The sequence below is a fragment of the Staurois parvus genome, unplaced genomic scaffold (genome assembly GCF_062004578.1).
Source record: "Staurois parvus isolate SC_StPar_1 unplaced genomic scaffold, SC_StPar_1.0 ptg000489l, whole genome shotgun sequence".
In the NCBI taxonomy this organism is placed as follows: domain Eukaryota; kingdom Metazoa; phylum Chordata; class Amphibia; order Anura; family Ranidae; genus Staurois; species Staurois parvus.
Window position 1 is genome coordinate 1,290,346 of NW_028318285.1, and position 20,704 is coordinate 1,311,049.

Sequence of the window (20,704 nt, forward strand, 5' to 3'; positions counted from 1 at the left end):
CACCTTTTAAGTTGCATTACTGAAATAAATGAACTTTTGCACGATATTCTAATTTTTGGAGTTTCACCTGTACTTATATAGTGTTGACCATAGTAAGCGCTTAAGGTATTATTATAATTTTGTAAAACAGCACAGTTAACCCTTGGACCGCCCCAGATATTAACCCCTTCCTGCCCAGTGCTTTTTATTAGCACTGGTCATTGTATTAGTGTCATTGGCATGTTAGTGCCAGTTAGTCAGATCCCATCCAGTGTCAGAATGCCCGCCGCAGACCCGCAATAAGTTACTGATCGCCGCCATTACTAGTATATATATAAAAAAAAAAAAAATTCCAGTATATATACACCATTTGTAGATGCTATAACTTTCACGTAAACCAATCAATTTACATGTATTGGAATTTTTTTTAGCAAAGAAATTATGGCCTAAATTTGACGAAATTAGATTTTTTAAATGCTTTTACTGGATATGTTTTATAGCAAAAAGTCAAAAATAATTTTTTTTTTTCCAAAAGGGTCAGTCTTTTTGTTTATAGCACAAAAAAAAAACAAACCACACAGGTAATCAAATACCACAGAAAGAAAGCTCTATTTGTGTGAAAAAAAGTACATAAATGTAATGTATGTACAGCATTGCATGACTGCGCAATTGTCAGTTAAAGTAACGCAGTGCCATATCGCAAAACATGGCCTGGTCAGGAAGGGGGAACTAAATCCTCTGGAGGGCAAGTCGTTAAAAATTTCTCAATTTTTCTTTTAAGGGACAAGAAACATCATGGGGGTAAGGAGAACACTGGCCTCCAGGTCCCCTATCCTCAAGTGAGTCCAATGTAACTGATGGGAACAGAAGGAGAACTGGCTGAGGGTCCCACCAGAAAGGAAATCCCTTTGGATGGAACGAAGGATTGTAGCAAGGTCCTGCATAAATCTCAATGAGTGACAAGGAATTGGGTCCTCGGAAGCAGAAGGCTGCACAAAGACTGCAAAGTGTCAACAGACCAACAGGGTTCTAATTAAAAGATCATGGACAGGTCAAGGTATATACTGTATAGAATGTGGGATGAGTAGGGAACTCATCATTTTACCAAAGATTACTGAGCAAGGGCATTAACCTGCCAGAAGGAGTATGTAAGGGGTGTATCCAATGGAAGGATGGAATGTGCTACCTTAGGGAATACATGGGGGTAAAAATATCAGGAAATTCCTTGCCAAGGCTGTTGCACATCCAAAGGCTAAGGAGGATGGCTGAGCATGGTAGCCAAGTGCTGAAGCTGCAATGGATCATAGGTGGAGAGGAAGATATCCACCCGAGAAACCCCAGGAACAACCCAAAAAAAAAAAAATCAAGAAACATTTTTTGGCAAATTTACAAACTGCAGCTCTGGAAGGTTATAGGAAACGGTGAGCTGGGGCTCAAGACAAGGCCTGAGGGCTAAGTCAGGGAGGTCATATCATGGCAAAACGAGGTAGTCAAAGTTATAAGTTGTGTAAATCTGATCACATAGAGAAGAATAAGAACCAGTAGCCCGAGAGATGTTAAATACCCCTGTGCTGTTTTCAGGAGAATCTATACAAGCAAAAAAAAACCTCCTGGCCTACTTAGAAGGTAGTCTCAACCAAATAGTTTGTTGAATTACAAATGGACAAGATTGTTTTGCTAAGTAGGTGTCTGAAAAGTTAGTTGTTAAGAGTAAAAAAAACAAAAAAAACACTCCCAAAAGTGTATAGGCATAGCATTACGGAAAGTATGGAAAGCGGCAGCTGTCAGTATCAGTTGAGAGACTTTAGATATTTGGAGGTCTACAGCAGAGCTCAACCCCAGGCTTCAAGGATTACGCAGTCACTTTTGCAGCAGATGTTTTCTTATTCAGGGTTACAGTCCTGCACAATATCCTTTCGGTCAGTTGACCATGTCGACCGTGCTTATACTTATCAGATGACATTTTCCCAGAAATTGAGTATGTCGTCATAATCTTTGATACTGTACCTCATAACACCGCAAATAAATTGGCAACTTCAGTCACAGAGGGACCAACTAAGCGAGCATCAACAATGTGCCCTCTTTAAAGAGCAGTAATCTCTGACATGATTCTATATTGGTAGCAGCACACGCAATGAATGACAAAAGTGATGATTCCCACCTGTTAGCTAGGTGTCTTATCACACAGCGGAAGCAAAAGAATGTTACATCACTTGAAACACATCCAATGTGAAACATGTCATTTTCACACCTGCAAATCATTTAGAGTTTCCATTTTTTTGTCCAACCCCTGTATATCTTGCAAATAATTTAAAAGACATTTTTTAAATATTAGAATTGCCCCAAAACCATTAAGTTTAACTTTAAGACCTACCGTGATCTACCTTCCATTGGCTGTCTGTTTAAAATCTGAATAGGGCCTCTTGCACGTGAATGAATTTTATCATCTACCATGTGCTTTAACCTCTGATAGTAAGTAGGTCCAATAAAAATTTGCGATGTGATTTTACGACCAGTAAATCCATTGTACAGAACCTATATTAAGAGGAAAACCGTTTGGTTATATTTCCACATTCATACGGTCAATATACACACATTATGTACAAATATTTTACAAACACTTCAACTGCTTACAAAGAAAAAAAATTAACACAAAACTAAGTCAAGCCCAAAAATGACAAACTGTTCCTACTATTAAACTGGCATTAAACCTAAACACAAAAATGTAATATATTGCAGCTTACTAATCCTTAAATATGGTGGCTACATTAGTTTAATTCTATGTGCTAATGTATATAGTTTTTTTCATGAAATAGCAGATTTAAATGGCGTTGACTAACAAATGTAAGTCAAACATTTTAAGCAGTTACAGCAACAGATTTGTTTCTTTTGGAATAAAGATTTTACATAAATAAATGTGAATTATTGTAAGCACCCTGCTAATGATACGGTTTGAGTCGACCCTCTGTCACTTTTGGACAGCTTGGTCTGTCAAAGGGAAATTAAAACAGGCTTACTGGCTGGATCACCAAAAAAAAAAAGATAAAAAAATAAAAATAAAGCAGGCATCACATCTAAGAATTGGTAAGCTGCAAAATAATAAATTTTTTGTTTCTGGGCTTATCACTTTAACTGTCTTTGCACAATCTCTACAGAGAATGATCTTTTCATTTGTAAATGGACAGAAAAATGATATATTTTTCAACCTCTTTCCCATGGCACTTGTACATTTTAAAATTATCTATAGCACGAGGAAAACAACTTAGTATTTCTCTTGCTACTTAATCACCATGACAGCACCCCACCAAAAAGGGATAGCGGAAGAAAAAAAAAAAAAAAAAAAAAAAAAAGGGGGGCTAGCACATTACTCCACTTATGAATAATAAGCACAAACGCATAGGGCGGATAACATATGTTACCCTGCACTGTGTGTCATGTTGATGTGGAAAAAAAAAATATAGGCAAGGGTAATGTATATTTATCTGCTACAGCACTTGATAGCGCACCCAGAAGATATTCCAGATAAATATCTAATGGCATCACCTGCCATAACACTTTCTGGCCAAAGTTCACATTTTAGTCCTAGCCCACATACAGTTTATAGTGATTCACAAAAGTATTGAGGCTAAAACACATTGCAGTCCTACAGTTCTAATCCACTGAAGATAAAAGGTGCTTTTACCTATGAACTAGAGACTGACAGGCTTAAACTAGCTTTTCTTTCAATAGATATTTATTGAATAGTTTTAAGTTTAAAAGAAACAGATGCAACCATGATCATGTATATAAACAATGACTTAACAAACAGTGACAGTCAATGGCATTGGAAAACATATCCATAAATAGACGTAATTTGCATGTCAAAAGAGATAACAGAAACATCAAACATATCAAGTTGATGAATCATGAAAAGAACTATTAACCCATTGCTGAACAGTGGACAACAGCAAAAAGAGAACGATATCTGAAATGCACAAAGTATACAGTTGAACCAAAAAAATGTGGAATGTATCATGAAGAGCCAGTAAAATAATAAAAAAAAAAGGGAAGAGAAAGATAAGGAGGGGAGGGAGACAAGAAAAGATCGAAAGGAGAGCAGTGAAAGAGCCTGAGTCTAGATTATGGGGCGTCCAGAATTATAGCGAAGTGAAATTATCTATTGATATAGCAAGATGGGCATGGAGTCCATGTTTTAAGGAATCTCACATGGGTATCAGAGAGGATGCTAGAGTTTTTCATTAACCAGGAAAAAATCTAGGAGACAACATACTTCTTTAAAAAGATATGAATTGTTGTTTCCAGGCTTTTGCTATAGTTTGCTATAGTTTCTTTAGCCACCAATAATATGTATGTAGCCAACTTGAATTGGTGTTTTTAAAGGCCTGAGAGTTTCAGGTAGAGAAGGGCATGCCAAGGATCTCTAATGAATGTATGTAGGATGTCTCCCCGGTTAATACAGCCTTGGAAGCAGGTATCGGGGGAAGAAGAGTGGAGGTGAGCTAGACGGGACGGGACAAAGTACCATCTTGTAACAGTTTTAAAGGCTGATTCCATTGTAAAGATATTGATAGAGCTTGAGGTCAGGATTGTCCATATCTGTGACCAACAGCCCATATCTTTGATGCTTTTAAGGTCCCTTTCCCACCTGGAAACCTAAGTTTGATTATTAGGGTGACAAGGGTGACAAGGATTAGTCAATTGTGAGTAAAGGATAGAAATAAGTGTGGGGGAAAGGGGCGTCCGACAACAAATGTGTCCAAATAGGGATAAATGAGTCGTAGAGTCTTTGTGAGAGTCGAAGTCACTCAACTGTAAAAAATCAAAAGTTCAGTGTGAGGGGCTTGATATGTATCCCTTATTTCCGCCCAGGTGTAAACAGAACAACCAATGAGGAATAAAGTGGACACACTGAAGTTTTTGGGAAACCCACCAATGGAAGGCGCAGGGGAACTCGAGGCCAGGAGGAAACAGAGGGATGCCTAAGAGGGGGAGAAGTGGTAAATGAGGGGATATTAGACCACTAGAGTATTTAGTGGAGACCCACATGTGTAACGAGTGGGCCATTAGAGGGCTGATAGAAGTGGGCCTAGATCTCGGAGGGAGCCAGAAAAGTGAGCTTCCAAAGTGACCCACAGAGGGGCCCTGCTGTGCTGCATATAAAGAGATCAGTGATGCAATTTGAGCCGCCACATAGTATTTAGAAAAGTTAGGAACTCCTAGACCCCCTTGTTTCCAGTGTACATGCATAGTGTGTTTGGTGACCCGAGATCTCCTGTGAGCCCAGATATAGCATAGAGCATAATTTTGAAATGACTTCAAGGCGTAAGAGGGAACTGGGATGGGGAGGGTTCGGAACAAGTATAAGAGCTTTGGAAGAATAGTCATATTCACCTTGTTGATTCTACCAATCCACAGAAGGGACTTGAGGTTTTAAGAGAATGAAAAATTGTGATATACCTATCCAGAAAGTATTCACAGCGTTCAACGTTTGCCACATTTTGTTATGTTACAGCCTTATTCCAAAATGGATTAAATTAATTTTTTTCCTCAACATTTTACAAATACCCCATAATGGCAATGTGAAAGAAGTTTGTTTTGAAATCTCTGCAATTTATTAAAAATAAATGGGAAAAAACCCCCAAAAAAAAAAAAAAAAAAAAAAAAAAAAAAAAAAACACCACATGTACATAAATTATGTACATAAATTATGCTCTATTGCTCAATACTTTGTTGAAGCACCTTCAGCACCCTGCTACAAGCTTGGCACACCTATTTTTGGTCAATTTCTCCCATTCTTCTTTGAAGTACCACTCCTTCAGGTTGGATGGGGAGCGTTGGTGCACAGCCATTTTCAGACCTGTCCAGAAATGTTCAATCGGGCTCAAGACTGGGGCGATAGTTCATCTTTCTTTTTCAAACATTTTATTGGGTTTAAAGGGTGTAAAATGCAAAAATCATTTACAATAAGGATAACGGATGAAGACATGAGGCCTAATGGCCTATAGTAATGGTACGGTTATTGCAAACTTAGAGAAAACCATAATGAGAGAGGGGGAGGGGGTGAGAGAACAGACAAAGTGTGTGACTTCCAGGACAGAGAGGGGGACATGGCTCCAGACTACCTTCTGGTAAAGGAGGATATTAGGGAAGGAGCAACGATTCGTCAAAACCCAGAGGGAGGAAGTGATCAACCCAAGGAGACCAAACTGACAAAAATTTAGGGACTGTGTCTGATGGCAGCTTCCACCTTAGCATGTATCATAGCCTGTGTCACCTTATTCCGAACCGCTAATATGCGCAGAGATGGAGGTTTCCAAGATTTAGCTATAATTTGTTTGGCTGCAGTTGTGATCTGCAAGAAAAGCCTAAACTGGAGCTTAGAAATCGAGGGAGGTCGTAGATTGAATAGGGCGATGTCTGGGGTAGGTGACAATGGATTTTGAAAAAGAGTAGACAGCATGTGGAAGATACCCCAGAAGGTATGAGCTACTGGGCAGGACCACCAAATGTGGAGATTCATTCCCGCCATCGCGCAGCCCCAAAAGCAGTCTGGGAAGCAAGCTGGAGTATATTTAGCGATCCTTGCCGGGACTAAGTACCACCGAGACAGGACCTTGTAGTTTGTCTCAACCGCTACCACGTTCTGTGAGGAGGATTTAGCTGCTAGCCAAATGCGGTCCCATTCTTCTGGGCTCAACTTGGAGCCTAGGTCCCTTTCCCACTTGGCGACATATGAGGGGCCGGGGGAAGGCTCTGGGGTCAGTAGGGCGTAAAGAACAGAGATGAGGCCCCGCCTGTGCAGATCTTTCTTGCATGCACTTTCAAAGAAGGTCATGGATCTAGCGGAGCAGGAGGTGGTGGAAAAGGGGGAGTAAAGGGCTTTAGCTGAAGGTAACGAAAGAATTCTGACGCGAGTAGGGAGTGAGATTCTGAAAGGGATGGGAAGGGTCCTGTGTTGGTCAAGAAATGGTGGGCTCTAAGGAGGTTAGCTGAGGACCAAAGTGTGAAGGAACGCGGGGAAAACCAGGCTGGAGAGAAGGCCGGGTTGCGAAGGGGGTTGTGTGGCGATTGAAGGGGGTACCGGAATTTGAGTCTGTCCCAGAGGGCAACAAAGTGGGAGGTGATTGGGTTCCGGATCGCGCGACGATCGGAAGGTCAAAGCCAAAGTAGGTTGGCTAGCGAGAGGGTATCACTATCGACTGACTCTAGAACAACCCATTGTGGGATCTCGTAAGATGCATGATATTTTGGGAGTTGCACGAGATGAGCTGCTTGGTAATATTTTGCAAAATCCGGGAGACCCAGACCACCCTTTAACTTAGGCATGTGGACGATAGCACGGGATACTCGGGAGCGAATAGAACCCCAGATGTATGCGTGGGCGCGTCGCTGCAACGTGCGGAGATAATGAGCCGGGACAGGTATGTGGAGAACTCTAAAGAGATATAGAATCTTAGGTAAAATAGACATTTTGACCACTGTGATTCTTCCCATCCACGCCAGTGGAAGAGAAGACCAGTTGCGCATAAGACCAGTGAGGTGAGCGAGCATAGGTAAGTAGAGTATAGATCAGGTAAGGATGTCTAGGTATGGGATAGCGTAGTGGGACCACGAAAAGGTCTCTTACTAATACAGATCCCTCTAAGGACAGGCTTATGTGCTTCCCACAGCAGGAGAGGGGAGATATCTGGGGTGGAGTTCAACTCCAGGTAGTCTTTAAGAGCGATCTCAAGGTCAAGGCTTTGCGTTGGATGGGATAGCAAATTATCATTAATTACCCAGGAACTATAAGAGGCTGGGGGGGGACAGGGAGGAGAGAGACGTAAGAACTGTGCAATGATACAACCATGGTATAGGGAGGATGTCTGAAGTGAGAAGTCTGGAGGAAGTGCGGACGGTCGTGAGAATATGGTCAATACGAGAGAATGATTTGTATGGGTGGGAGTAGTAAGTATATCTGTGTTTTACTGGGTGGAGATCTCTCCAGGAATCAATGGCGATTGAGACGTTGTTGGAAAGAGTGTGTAGTGGCTGGGGGGAGGGGCGGCTGGGGAGATTTGTCGAGGAAGGGATAGAGATATATATATATATATATATATATAGAGATATATATAGATATATATATATACATATATACATATATACAGTTGCAAGAAAAAGTATGTGAACCCATTGGGATTACGTGGAGTTTTGCATGAATTGGGCCTAAAATGTGCTCTGAACCTCATCCAAGTCACAACAATAGAGGAACACAGTCTGCTGAACATAATACTACACAAACATTAGATGTTGCCATGGTTTAATTTCACATAACATGTAAACATTCACAGTGCAGGGAGGAAAAAGTATGTGAACCTTTGGACTTAATAACTGGTTGAGCCTCCTTTGGCAGCAGTAACCTCAATCAAACGTTTCCTGTAGTTGCTGATCAGACCTGCACAACGATCTGGAGTAATTTTGGACCACTCCTCTTCACAAAACTGTTTCAGTGTAGCAATATTCTTGGGATGTCTGGTGTAAATCGCTCTCTTAAGGTCATGCCACAGCATTTCAATTGGGTTGAAGTCAGGACTCTGACTGGGCCACTCCAGAAGGCGTATTCTGTGCTGTTGCAGCCATTGTTTTGTTGTATTACTTGTCATTGTCCTGTTGCATCACCCATCCTCTGCTGAGCTTCAGTTGGCAGACAGATGGTCGTACGTTTTCCTGAAAAATGTCTTGATAAACTCTGGAATTCATTTTCCCATCAATGACAACAGTCCATCCAGGCCCTGAGGCAGCAAAGCAGCCCCAAACCATGATGCTCCCTCCTCCATGTTTTACAGTGGGGATGAGGTTTTGATGTTGGTGTGCTGTGCCTTTTTTTCTCCACACAGTGTTGTGTGTTCTTCCCAAACAACTCAATCTTGGTTTCATCCGTCCACAGTATATTTTGCCAGTAGTGCTGTGGAACATCCAGGTGCTCTTTTGCAAACTTCAAACGTGCTGCAATATTCTTTTTGGACAGCAATGGCTTCCTCTGTGGCGTCCTCCCATGTACTCCATTCTTGTTTAATGTTTTCCTTATTGTAGATGTGTCAACAAAAATGTTAACATGTGCCAGAGATTTCTGTAGGTCTTTAGCTGACACTCTGGGATTCTTCTTTACCTCATGCAGCATTCTGCACTGTGCTCTTGCAGTCATTTTTACAGGACGACAATGCCTAGGGAGAGTAGCAACAGTGCTAAACTTTCTCCATTTGTAGACAGTCTGTCTTACCATGGCCACATGAACATCAAGGCTTTTGGAGATACTTTTGTAACTCTTTCCAGCTTCATGCAAGTCAACAATTCTTGATCGTAGGTCTTCTGAGAGATCTTTTCTGGGAGGCATGGTTCACATCAGACAGTGCTTCTTGAAACCAGTAAACCCAAAACAGGGGTGTGTTTTTTAAGGGCAGGACAGCTGTCAGCAACACATCCAATATCATCACACTGATTGGAGTCAAGGTTGGCTCACTCCTGGCTCCAATTAGCTCTTGGAGAGGTCATTAAGCTAGGGCCTCACATACTTTTTCCTCCCTGCACTGTGAATGTTTACATGTTATGTGCAATTAAACCATGGCAACATCTAATGTCTGTGTAGTATTATGTTCAGCAGACTGTGTTCTTCTATTGTTGTGACTTAGATGACGTTCAGAGCACATTTTATGCCCAATTCATGCAAAAGTCCACGTAATCCCAAGGGGTTCACATACTTTTTCTTGCAACTGTGTATATATATATATATATATATATATATATATATATATATATATATATATATATATATATATATAGTGTGGTTAGAGTCTCCGCAAGGTGCCGCGTTTGTGGTGATCAATAGTAGTCAGCAGGTGGGATAGGAACGGAAGGGGACCTTGGTTAGGAGCATAGTATGAAACGATTGTAACTGGAAAATCTAATAGAAGTCCCGACAGGATGAGGTAGCGGCCTTCCGGGTCTCCAATCTGGACATGGAGCACAAAAAGGACTGCGATGAAAAGCGATGAGAACTCCTCTACACTTGGTTTTCGCGGAGGCGGTAAAAATTTGTGGGTAGAGTGGGCCAAAAAATTTAGGTGTGGGAGTGTAAAATGTGTTCCTTGCAGGCAGACGATATACGCCTTTTGGGATGCAAAAAAGCGAAAAGCTTTGTTGCATTTTTGGGGGACATTGAGGCCCTGAATGTCTGAACGCAAGAACGTTTAGGGGTCCCATGGTGGAAGCAAAGAGACTGCAAAGATAAAATAGGTCCGAGATTGAGCACTGAAGGAACGGTCCCAAGGGTAAGGGGCAGGGAAAAGAGAAAGAAAGGTAAGGGAAGGAGGGAAGTCACACAAGGAAAAGAAAGTAGTGGGGAAAACAGGAGGTGGTTGGTGGAGGGGAAGAACAACAACCAGTATCAACAGTCTGGCCCCCAGGACTAGAGTAGAACGATCAGTCCGGGGGGTCAGGAACAGCCCGAACAGTAAAAAAAAAACTTGTACCACATGGGCTGATAGTGAGTGCGCAGTGGCGAACATAGGGGAGAAGACAGCACAAGTAAAAAATCAAACTTGCGGACACCAGTGGAAGTAACCGGCGTCCAAAGCTCCCTGAGTAGCAGGGGGAGTCTGGGAACTCGACAACACCAGAGGAAAGTACAGTAAATATTAAAAAAGTGGTGCAAGGTTAAAACGATATGTCGGGTGCGGTCAGGTCCAAGACTGCCCAGCAGCTAAAAGGGGCTGCAACAAACCAAGCCAACAAGGTTGAGTGACCTAAGGAAGGAAACAACGTTATTAGGTGAAATGCAACACAATAGGGATAACAGTGTGTTAGGGAACCACATGACCCGGACGACAACATGAGCATAATGTAAACGCACAAAGTCAAGGGAGGGCCCCGACTGGGGTAGGTGAACAGCCAGACCGGGAGACCATTAGGGTAGGGAGATACTATTAGGAAGGAGGGCTGGGAGAGCCAGGCTGCAGGAGGGTGGTTGTAAGGGGGGCCACCCTGGGAATTAGGGCCAGGAGTGAAGTCCTCCTAGGATGTTCTCAGTGGAAATAGGGATCGGTAGAGATGTGCAGAGAATGAAGATCAAGGAGGTCAAGTCCCGGAGACTGGCATGACCCAAAACAGAGCTTGAGAAGGGTGGAGACAACTGGAACGGGTTTCAGTCCATAGAGTCTTGGGGGTCAGGAGCCGGAGAAATAAATCGTCCGTGCTTGTGGGTGCTGAGCTGGCCTGTTGCCGATGTTGAGAGGTGGGTTTTCTGGGGTGAGCAAGAGGCAGATCTTCTGCGCGATCCCTCAGGAGTATCCAGGGGAAGGTGGAGTTGAAGGTGGCGGAGTGTACTGAGTAGTTCCTCTGTGGATCTGCAGATGTAGTCGTGGGTCTGGTAGGAGAAGCGGACCATGAAAGGAAAGTTCCAACGATATGTTATACCATGTTGTTGGAGGAGCTCTAGGTGGGATTTCACGGCCCTGCGATTGGCAATGGTGAAATAATTGGTATGTGTGGCACTGGAAGGTTAGGGTGCCTGCGTTGCGGGCTGCCTGAAGTATTTGTTCCTTGGTGCGGCAATAGTGAAATTTGGCGATATCACGGGGCGGGCCGTCCGGTCTGCTTGCAGCTAAGGCACAGTGCACCCTATCCAGCTCAAGGCGTTCAATCGGGATGCCGGGTGTCAGTTCTTAGAATAGGGCACTGACCATGGAGAGGACATCTGTAATGGTTTCAGGAAGGCCACGAATACGAATGTTGGAGCGGCAGGCCCTGTTTTCAAAGTCCTCCAGGTGGGAATGGAGCGTTAGGTTTTCGTCGCGTAACGCCTCAAATTCGTCTGTGTATGTGTGAACAGCGGCACCCAGATTGTCAACCCTGTGTTCTAGCTCAGATGTGCGGACACCTAGATCACGGATTCCTTTAGATAATTTGCCCGTTATACGGTTGGAGGTCTGTTTTAGGGTTCTGTGCTGCATTTTCTCAAATTGTTTGAGAAGGTCATGTTGTGCAGGGTCAGAGGTAGGTGGTGAGCTTGGTGTCCCCAATTCAATATCATTTTCAGACTCACCATTCGAGATGCTGCGTGTAGGATCCGTCTGCAGGGCTGCACTGGAGAAAGAGCGTGCCTGTGTAGTGGAGCCGGCGGCAATCTTGGACAAGGCCCGAGCCAGGGCTTCCTTAATAGGTTTTGCCTGGGGCTGGTGTTTTGCAGGTCCCCAGACCATCTTGCCTGGTTCGAGAGGTGCCGCTTATGGAGCGGAGGAGTTTGTGGAGCGGGGGCGGGCCGGGAGCAGCATCGGAGAGGCTGCTTCTTCCGCTATGTAGCGGAGCCTCAGGCAGACATGCACGAACCAGAGCTTCTGCGCACTCCCAGGGTGATAGTTCATCTTTCAAGAAGACAACGACCCTAAGTACGCAGCCCACATAATACAGGCGTGGCTACGGGCCAAACTTTGTGAATGTCCTGGAGTGGTCCAGCCACAGCCCAGACTTGAACCGATTGAACATCTCTGGAGAGATCTGCAAATGGCTGTGCACAAACGATCCCTATTTAACCTGATGGAGCTTGAGAGGTCAAGGATGTGTCTGAGGTCTACGGACAATTCCTTGGACTTCATGGCTTGGTTTGTGCTCTGACATGCACTGTTAACTGTGGGACCTTATAGAGACAGGTGTATGCCTTTCCTATTCATGTCCAATCAACTGAATTTCCCACAGGTGGCCTCAAGTTGTGAAAACATCTCAAGGATGATCAGTGGGATGCACCAGAGCTCAATTTTGAGTGTCATGGCAAAGGCTGTGAATACTTATGTACATGTGTTTTTTTTTGTTTTTTTTTTAATAAATTGCAGATTTCAAAACAAACTTCTTTCACGTTGTCATTATGGGGTATTGTTTGTAGAATGTTGAGGAAACAAAATGAATTTAATCCATTTTGGAATAAGGCTGTAATATGTTACAGCCTTATTCCAAAATGGATTAAATTAATTTCACAAAATGTGGCAAATGTTAAATGCTGTGAATACTTTCTGGATGCACTGTAGTTGGCTTCTTAGAGAATGTGGTAGGATTTAGTAAGGTTAATCCCTAGATATAGGGCCAATGATTTATCCGCGTTTACTCCTAAGCCTGAGATGTTGGAGAAGCGGATGAGGATGGAAAATAAGGTAGGTAGTTTAGAATGAGGTTTAGTCGAGGTGAAAAGCAAGTCGTCATTGAATGTGCTGACTTTAAAAGACTGATGGGCAAGCGAAACCCCTTTGATAACCGGGTTAGACCTGATGGTGTAGTAGGGGCTCCAAGGCCAAGATAAAACGTATTGGGGAAAGAGAAGACATTCCTGGCGTGTTCTCCTGTGACTAGGGAAAAGGGAAGATTGTTGAGAAAGATAGCGAACCGTGGCAGAGGGTCCTTGATAAAGAGCCCTCAGCCAGGATGTGTAAGCAGTCGAAAACCCCCATTTTTCCAAGACATAATGTATATAGTCCAAAGAGAGAGAAGCATACCAGGGGTTCTATTTTGTTGTAGCAAATTAATAAGATGAATGACTTTGCGTGTATAGTCAGAGGCCTGCCGAATGGGAATAAAGAGGCGAGTGATCAGACCAAGGTGTAGACAGGATTCTGACATTAAGGACATCTGGGATGAAAGTTTGAGTAATGAAAAAATGGTCTATTTATGTGTGGCAGCTGTGGGGCACCAAGTAGTAAGTGTAATCCCGCTCTCTAGGGTTAAACCCCCTCCAGGCATCCACCAAAGCATGTTCGGAAAAAAGGTCTGAGAATCACTTCATTTGTGAGTTAGCTTCGGTGGAGACCCTGGAGAGGACTGCTGAAGGGGACCAGTCTGTCTGTTCAATACCATGTCCCTATCCCCCCATCAAGGTCAGGGTGACCTTGTGCGAAGAAATTACCTGCAATAAGTGAGAGAAAAATCAAGACTGATGAGTGTTGGGGGCGTAATAGTTAACTATGGTCACTTCAATGTCTGACTGTCCCCTGTAGTATTGAGTACCGACCTGTAGAGTCTGCAATCTCGAGAATCATATGAAAGGCCACTAGGACGCCTCTCCGCTTTTCCTCAAAGGTCGCCTGGAACACCTGGGGGACGATTTTGTGGAGATATCTGGGGAAGGAGGAAGTGGAAAATCTGGTTTCTTGCAATCTAATAACATGGGAACGAAGTGAGGTGTAGTAGTTAAAAAGGCACACCTACGTTTCCGGGGGGAGTTAAATCCCTGTACATTATGGGAAATTACAACAAACTTGGCGGTATCCCTCATGGTAAGTAGCGTGAAGACACAGTAAAGGTCCAACTCGGCCCAAATATGGTAGATGCAGGCGGTTTGACATCCAGAAAAAAAATACAAAAAAGAGGGAGAGCGAGAAAAGAAGTGCAGTAAGAGAAGGAATTGTAGGCTCAACTGCAGGGCTTCTCAAAGAAGAAATTGCCTAAACAATCAGTAGTGGCGATTGTATGCACTGCCATGGTAGGGAGTTGCCGAAGCCAACCGGGCGCACCTTATAGTATATAATCAAAAAACACATTAGATAAAAGTAGCAATACTATTGCCTGACCTTAGGGAAGAAGAGGGAGGGAAAAGAAAGAAAGAGGAAAAAAAGGGAGAGGAAGAAAGAGGAAATGAGGAAGAGAAGCACATGAGTATCAAGACACGCTTGTACGCATACCCGTGAGCAGATAATACCAATTTAAAAAAAAGCAAAACATAACGTGTAGGTTAAGTGACAGGGATCCAAGCCCATAAGTTAAACATGCGTTGAGGTTAATATGTGCAGGTCTGCAGGGCCACCTAGGAGCCCCTCAGTGGTAGGTGTGTGGAGTCCAAAAGTAGTGTTTGTAGTGGTGTAGATATGCCTTTGTGGTGACGGGAAAGCCCATTCTTACCAGTTGTGGATAGCTCCTTCACTTAAGCAGCTGGTCTGCTCCCAGCTCCTTGGGCATCCACAGCTTTGCAGGCCTGTTAACAGCCCGCCACAGATGGCGGGCAGATTGTTTCCTCACGGAGCTAACGACAGCCATGCTGGGGCCTAGATACTACTGCTGCCTACGGTGTCACTATGCCGTAGGCAGCAGTAGTATCTAGGTCCCAGCATAGGTGTCGTTAGCTCCGTGAGGAAACAATCTGCCCGCCAGCTGTGGCGGGCTGTTAACAGGCCTGCAAAGCTGTGGATGCCCAAGGAGCTGGGAGCAGACCAGCTGCTTAAGTGAAGGAGCTATCCAGAGCTGTGGGGTGGGCGGAGAGCGGAAACAGACCGGGCGGGAGTACGAGCTAGCAAGCTGATTACGGGCCAGGAATACTTACGCAGGCCTCGAGGCAGCGGTGGCCGCCATCTTCCTCCGAGTGCAGAACGGTGCCTACAGTGACTGGGGTCAGGGACCCAGCGATCCACACTGGCCTGCACCAGGCCAATCTGTGAGGTTCCCAGAAAGAACATTTTGGAAGGTAAGGTAAGTTGGATCACGCCATTTTGGACCACCATAGAGCAATGATGATTCAAAACATTTCCACCTGATCCCTAAATTCTGGGTAGGGTGTGAATACGAGGAAGCACATACAGTTAGGTCCATATATATTTGGACAACAGATCATAAGCGAAATCTCCTGCGCTCAAGGACTCAGGCGGGTGGCGAATAGATGGAACCAGACCTGGAAAGATCGACCACCAATGCATGTAGAGTTGTGCAGCTCCAAATAAGGCTGGGGAAGCCCGACCAATACTGCAAATCGAAACGAAAACGAGAAGCGCACCAACCTTGCGCATTACCTCAGTAACCAAAGTTTATTAATTGTAAAATAATACTCACAAACAGCAAATAAAATCAGGCATATAGGTCCTCAAAGGGACCTGAAAAGTAGAAAGCCAGCGCGGATCCCATCGTGGGGGTAGATACTCAGTAAGTACAGCTGACGCGTTTCGAAGGGCATCCCTTCTTCATCAGAGCTGACTGAACTGAGAGTGCTCACTCCCATATATACCCAAGAACTGGAAATAAGCCCTCCCCACTGGGTTGGGCAGTCTCAGGTTGGGAGGAGGGGCCAAGGTGTCATCAAATACCATAGCCATTTGTAATGCCAACAGAAAGAAATAAACATGAACAAAAAACCACTCAATATAGATACAGTACATCAGCTACAGAATGACAGCAATCATGATGATGATGGTACAAATTGTTATGAGATATTAGTTATTAGATGATCAATTAATAAATGTTTTTAAAAAATGTTTTTAAAAAATGTTTAAAAAAAAAGGGGGGGGGGCAATTTATCCAAAGTGCTTGTCATGATAATAGATGAATTATTAATACATCAATTTGTCAATAGATAAATAAATAAACCTATATTTACACACATACATATAAATGATTATGTAGAATAATATACAATAAAAACGTATATTACCCGGCCTCTGCATACACTTGTTGGTAGGGTGGTGGAGAATCCATGTCTCAGATTAGGAATTACGTAATATTAAACGATCAGCAGCAGAGGGAGATCTTGTGCCGCCTATGGCTGCAGGCTGATAGTGTATGTGAGACGCACGCCAGTGTAGCGTGGTGATAACTGCGCATGCGTGGTCCAGCATGCACGGTCCAGCATGCGCAGTGTGTAGAAGTCAGGTCCGTCGGCGCGATCAGAGAACGCCCATCTGACGGTCACTGCGCACGCGTGAAGCGGCGCTGCTCTATTGGGCAAGATAATAGACTCACCACCAGCCCACCCACACTGACGAGGCTCTTAATGGGGGAATACCCCGGGAATTCCCCTCTAACCCACCAACTGTCCATCCTCCATAATGTCTACTCTCATAGGGCAGTCTTAAGGGTCACTGGCTTCAATAAAGGGAGAGTGATAGAAAGTAAAATACTGGAAGGTGTAAACATAATATCGCCCTGGATGGATAACAGTGCTGTAGCCAGTGAACACAAATACATATACAAACATACGCATAAATACATATATGCATACATATACATGTGCCCACATACATGCATACATATATTTACACAAAAATGTATAAAATTATATATATATATATATATATATATATATATATATATATATATAAAATGAACAATAGATATAATAAAATATAATAATAATCATAAGCATGTTTCTCTACCAAAAACCTATAATAAATGTAATAGATGTAATAAATTAGTATATATCAATATATATAACTGTATATATTAAAATGCGAAATGGAATATATACTATTATGATAGGGTTCCTCTCTATACCTATATCAATATATATCCATATCTATACCCACATAGTACCCAGTGAAACAAGGGCTCAATATAAAGGGAATGGTCCTAGGAGGTCACTGATTGTCACCGAAGCGAACATATGCATATATGTATAATACATAATAATATAATAATAAAATAAGGATGAGAGACTGTTATCGAAACTAGTAGTAGGTGGCCACAATACTCATTACTAATAACAGTGACGATGATATTGGCAATGAAATTATAAGTGCATAGTAATAAAAAATTAAAAAATAAAATAAAAAATTAATTGAAAAATGAATGAATGGGGATAAACTGATTATGTTGGCACTATCTGGTGACTAAATGAGAGTGTGAATTTCGAGGTCATTGTTTAAACCTCTAGGAGACAGGGTACCCAATGTAAAGATCCAAAAGCTTTCTCTTTTGCATAGCTCTTGATATCTCCTCCCATTATCCCAATCCTTTGAGATGGCCTCAATTCCAAAGATTTTCATTCCGTAGTGATTGCTCAGATGTTTTTCTTTAAAATGGCGTGGGATTGAATATTTATCTTTTTTCAGTTTTATGTTACTTTTATGCTAATACGTGTCCTTAAACAACGCGAGGTATGGCCTATATATAATAGGCCGCATGGACAGATAAGGCTATAGACGACAAACGACGTCCCACAGTTTATGAACTGTTTAATGGGATATCTTTTGCCGTCAGTGCTCAAAAAGTCTCGTTTCCGATGCCACATGACTTTACATGTGCCAGTTAGAAACACCACATCTATAACTGCCCTTTTGATCAAATAATATTGACCATGGACTCGGATTAGATGGCAGCTGGTTGTTGTTGCTTTTGCGTACTCTGCTTGGTGCTATTAGGCTCATCAGCTCTCTAGGTTTCCTAAAAATTAATGTAGGTTTGTCTGGGAGTACTTTTCCTAGAGTAGGATCATTTTTTAGGATATTCCAGTTTTTGGACAGAATGTGTTTGATATCCCAGGCTTTATTGCTAAATCTAGTGCAAAAACGTACTTCATTCTTGTTATAGGTGACAGTAGAGGTCTTAGAATTGAGGCCAGTTGCCAAGTCATTAGAATCTGTGGGATTGTGATCATATATATTTGGACATAGGCACAATTTTCATACTTTTGGCTCTGTATGCCACCAGAATAAAATTAAAATGAAACAATCCAAATGAATTTGAAGTGCAGACTTTCAGCTTTAATTCAAGGGATTAAACACAAATATCAAGTACAAATTTTAGAAACTGCAACACTTTTTATACACAGTCCCTCCATTTTTTCAGGGGCTCAAATGTAATTGGACAAACGAATATAATCATAACAAAATATTAAAAATTTAAATTTTTTTTAGAGAATTCTTTACTGGCAATGACTGCCTGAAGTCTGGAACCCATGGACATTACCAAAGACTGAGTTTTCTCCTGATGCTTTGCCAGGCTCTAAAACTGCAGCTGTCTTCAGTTCTTTGTTTGTGGGTCTGTCTGCCTTTAGTTTTGCCTTCAGCAAGTGAAATGCATGCTCTATTGGGTTGAGATCAGGTGATTGACTCCGCCATTGCAGAATATTCCACTTCTTTTCCTTCAAAAGCCCCTGGGTTGCTTTTGCTGTGTGTTTTGAATTATTGTCCATCTGTACTGTGAAGCACCATCCAATCAACTTTGCTGCATTTGGCTGAATGTGGGCTGACAGTATATCTCTAAACACTTAAGAACTCATCTGGCTGCTTCTGTCACATCATCAACAAACAGCAATGACCCAGTGCCCCTGAAGCCATGCATGCCCATGCCATCACACTGTCTCCATGTTTTACAGACAACATTGTGTGCTTTGGATCATGAGCTCTTCCAAGCCTTCTCCACACCTTTTTCTTCCCGTCGTTATGGTAGATTAATCTTAGTTTCATCAGTCCAAAGAATGCTTTTCCAGAACTGGTCTGGGTTTTTTTAGATTTGACTAATGTGACAAATTAGACTAAAAGTCTAATTTGAATTTTCTATCCTTCAGGCTTATGAATGGTTTGCTTCTTGTGGTTCTGAACCCTCTATTTGCTCTTGTGAAGTCTTCTCTTAATTGTAGACATTGACAATGACACGCCCACCTCCTGGAGAGTGCTCTTCACTTGTCTGGATGTTGTGAATGGGTTTTTCTTTACCATAGAGAGGATCCTGTGATCATCCACCACTGTTGTCTTCCGTGGGCGTCCATGTTGCTGAGCTCACCAGTGCATTCTTCTTTCCTCAAAATGTACCAAATTGTGGATTTGGCCTAGTGTTGCTGCTCTAAAACGGCTTCATCAGGATTTGTTTCGTTTTTGAAGCCTTACAATGGCCTCACTTGCATGGACAGCTTCTTTGAACACATGATGTAGGTTCATAGCAATAGATTCCAAATGCAAATACCACACTTAGAATCAACTCCTGACCTTTTACCTGCTTACTTGATGAGGCAATAACGAAGGAGTAGCCCACACCTGGCCATGAAACAGCTGTTGATTCAATTACTTTTCATCCCTTGAAAAAGAGGGATGGATACTCTTAAAAGCTGTAATTCCTAAACCATTCCTCCAATTTGGATGTACATACCCTCAAATTAAACCTGAGTGTGTGCACTTTCAGCCCATATCCATTATATAACTATAGCTTGAATATGGTTTGGTAAATACCTGAAAAAAGCTAAAATTGTGTCCGTGTCTAAATATATATGGACCTAACTAGCTCAGTTCAAAATTCAAATGCTAAGCAAGGGTATCCAACCCCTTTTGGATTTGTGAACAAAACAATCCTGGTAGAACAAGCATCCTTCCTTTTGGAAAAATAAAACCCTTTATAAAACCTTAGGTGCAGGGCAGCTTAATGCGCAGTGTCTCACAAAAAAAAATATATACTGAGTGCGGTTTGTCACCACAAAAACAGGAACACCATGGCAAGTTACATACTATACAGTCATTTCTGAGTAAATGAATATTGCATAAGGCATGTGCTGTGCATTACCATGCCGTTTCACCACAGCTGGAGTGCCAAGGTTGCCTACCCCTGGCCTAGGATATCAAGGAGAGGTATCCCTAGTTGTCAACGTTTCCTGTCCACACTCAATTTCACAGATCATTTTTCTTATCCAGCTTTTTTCCCCAAAGAAATTGTTTCTGGGCTCAAGCTTTTTGAAATCCAAAGCAGATGGCGATTTCATTGAACAAGCTCTGTTAAAGAGCCCTAAAAACAAAGGTGAGCCTCGGACGGTCAACGTAGTAAACAAGGCAGTTCTGCCAAACTGGGAACCCTTTACATGAAAAGACATCTCCCTCTATGTGGTACCCAAGTCAGTGAATTAAATTTTACTGGGTGTTTCGGAGATTTGCATCCATTCTCCTGCTATGGACTAGACCATTGGAGATAAACAGTCATGGGGACAAAAGTCTCTCCAGTTGGGGAGGAGTGTTGGGCACCC

General features: G+C 42.6%; 1 protein-coding gene across 1 annotated transcript in view; it reads right to left on the reverse strand.

The window, feature by feature from the left end:
* Positions 1-20,704, reverse strand: part of POLR2B (RNA polymerase II subunit B) — a 152,921-nt gene that overhangs the window by 44,412 nt on the left and 87,805 nt on the right. The window contains exon 10 of the mRNA XM_089689660.1: positions 2,354-2,514. Coding sequence (XP_089545786.1) covers positions 2,354-2,514 — 161 coding nt within the window. The remainder of the gene's footprint in view (positions 1-2,353; positions 2,515-20,704) is intronic.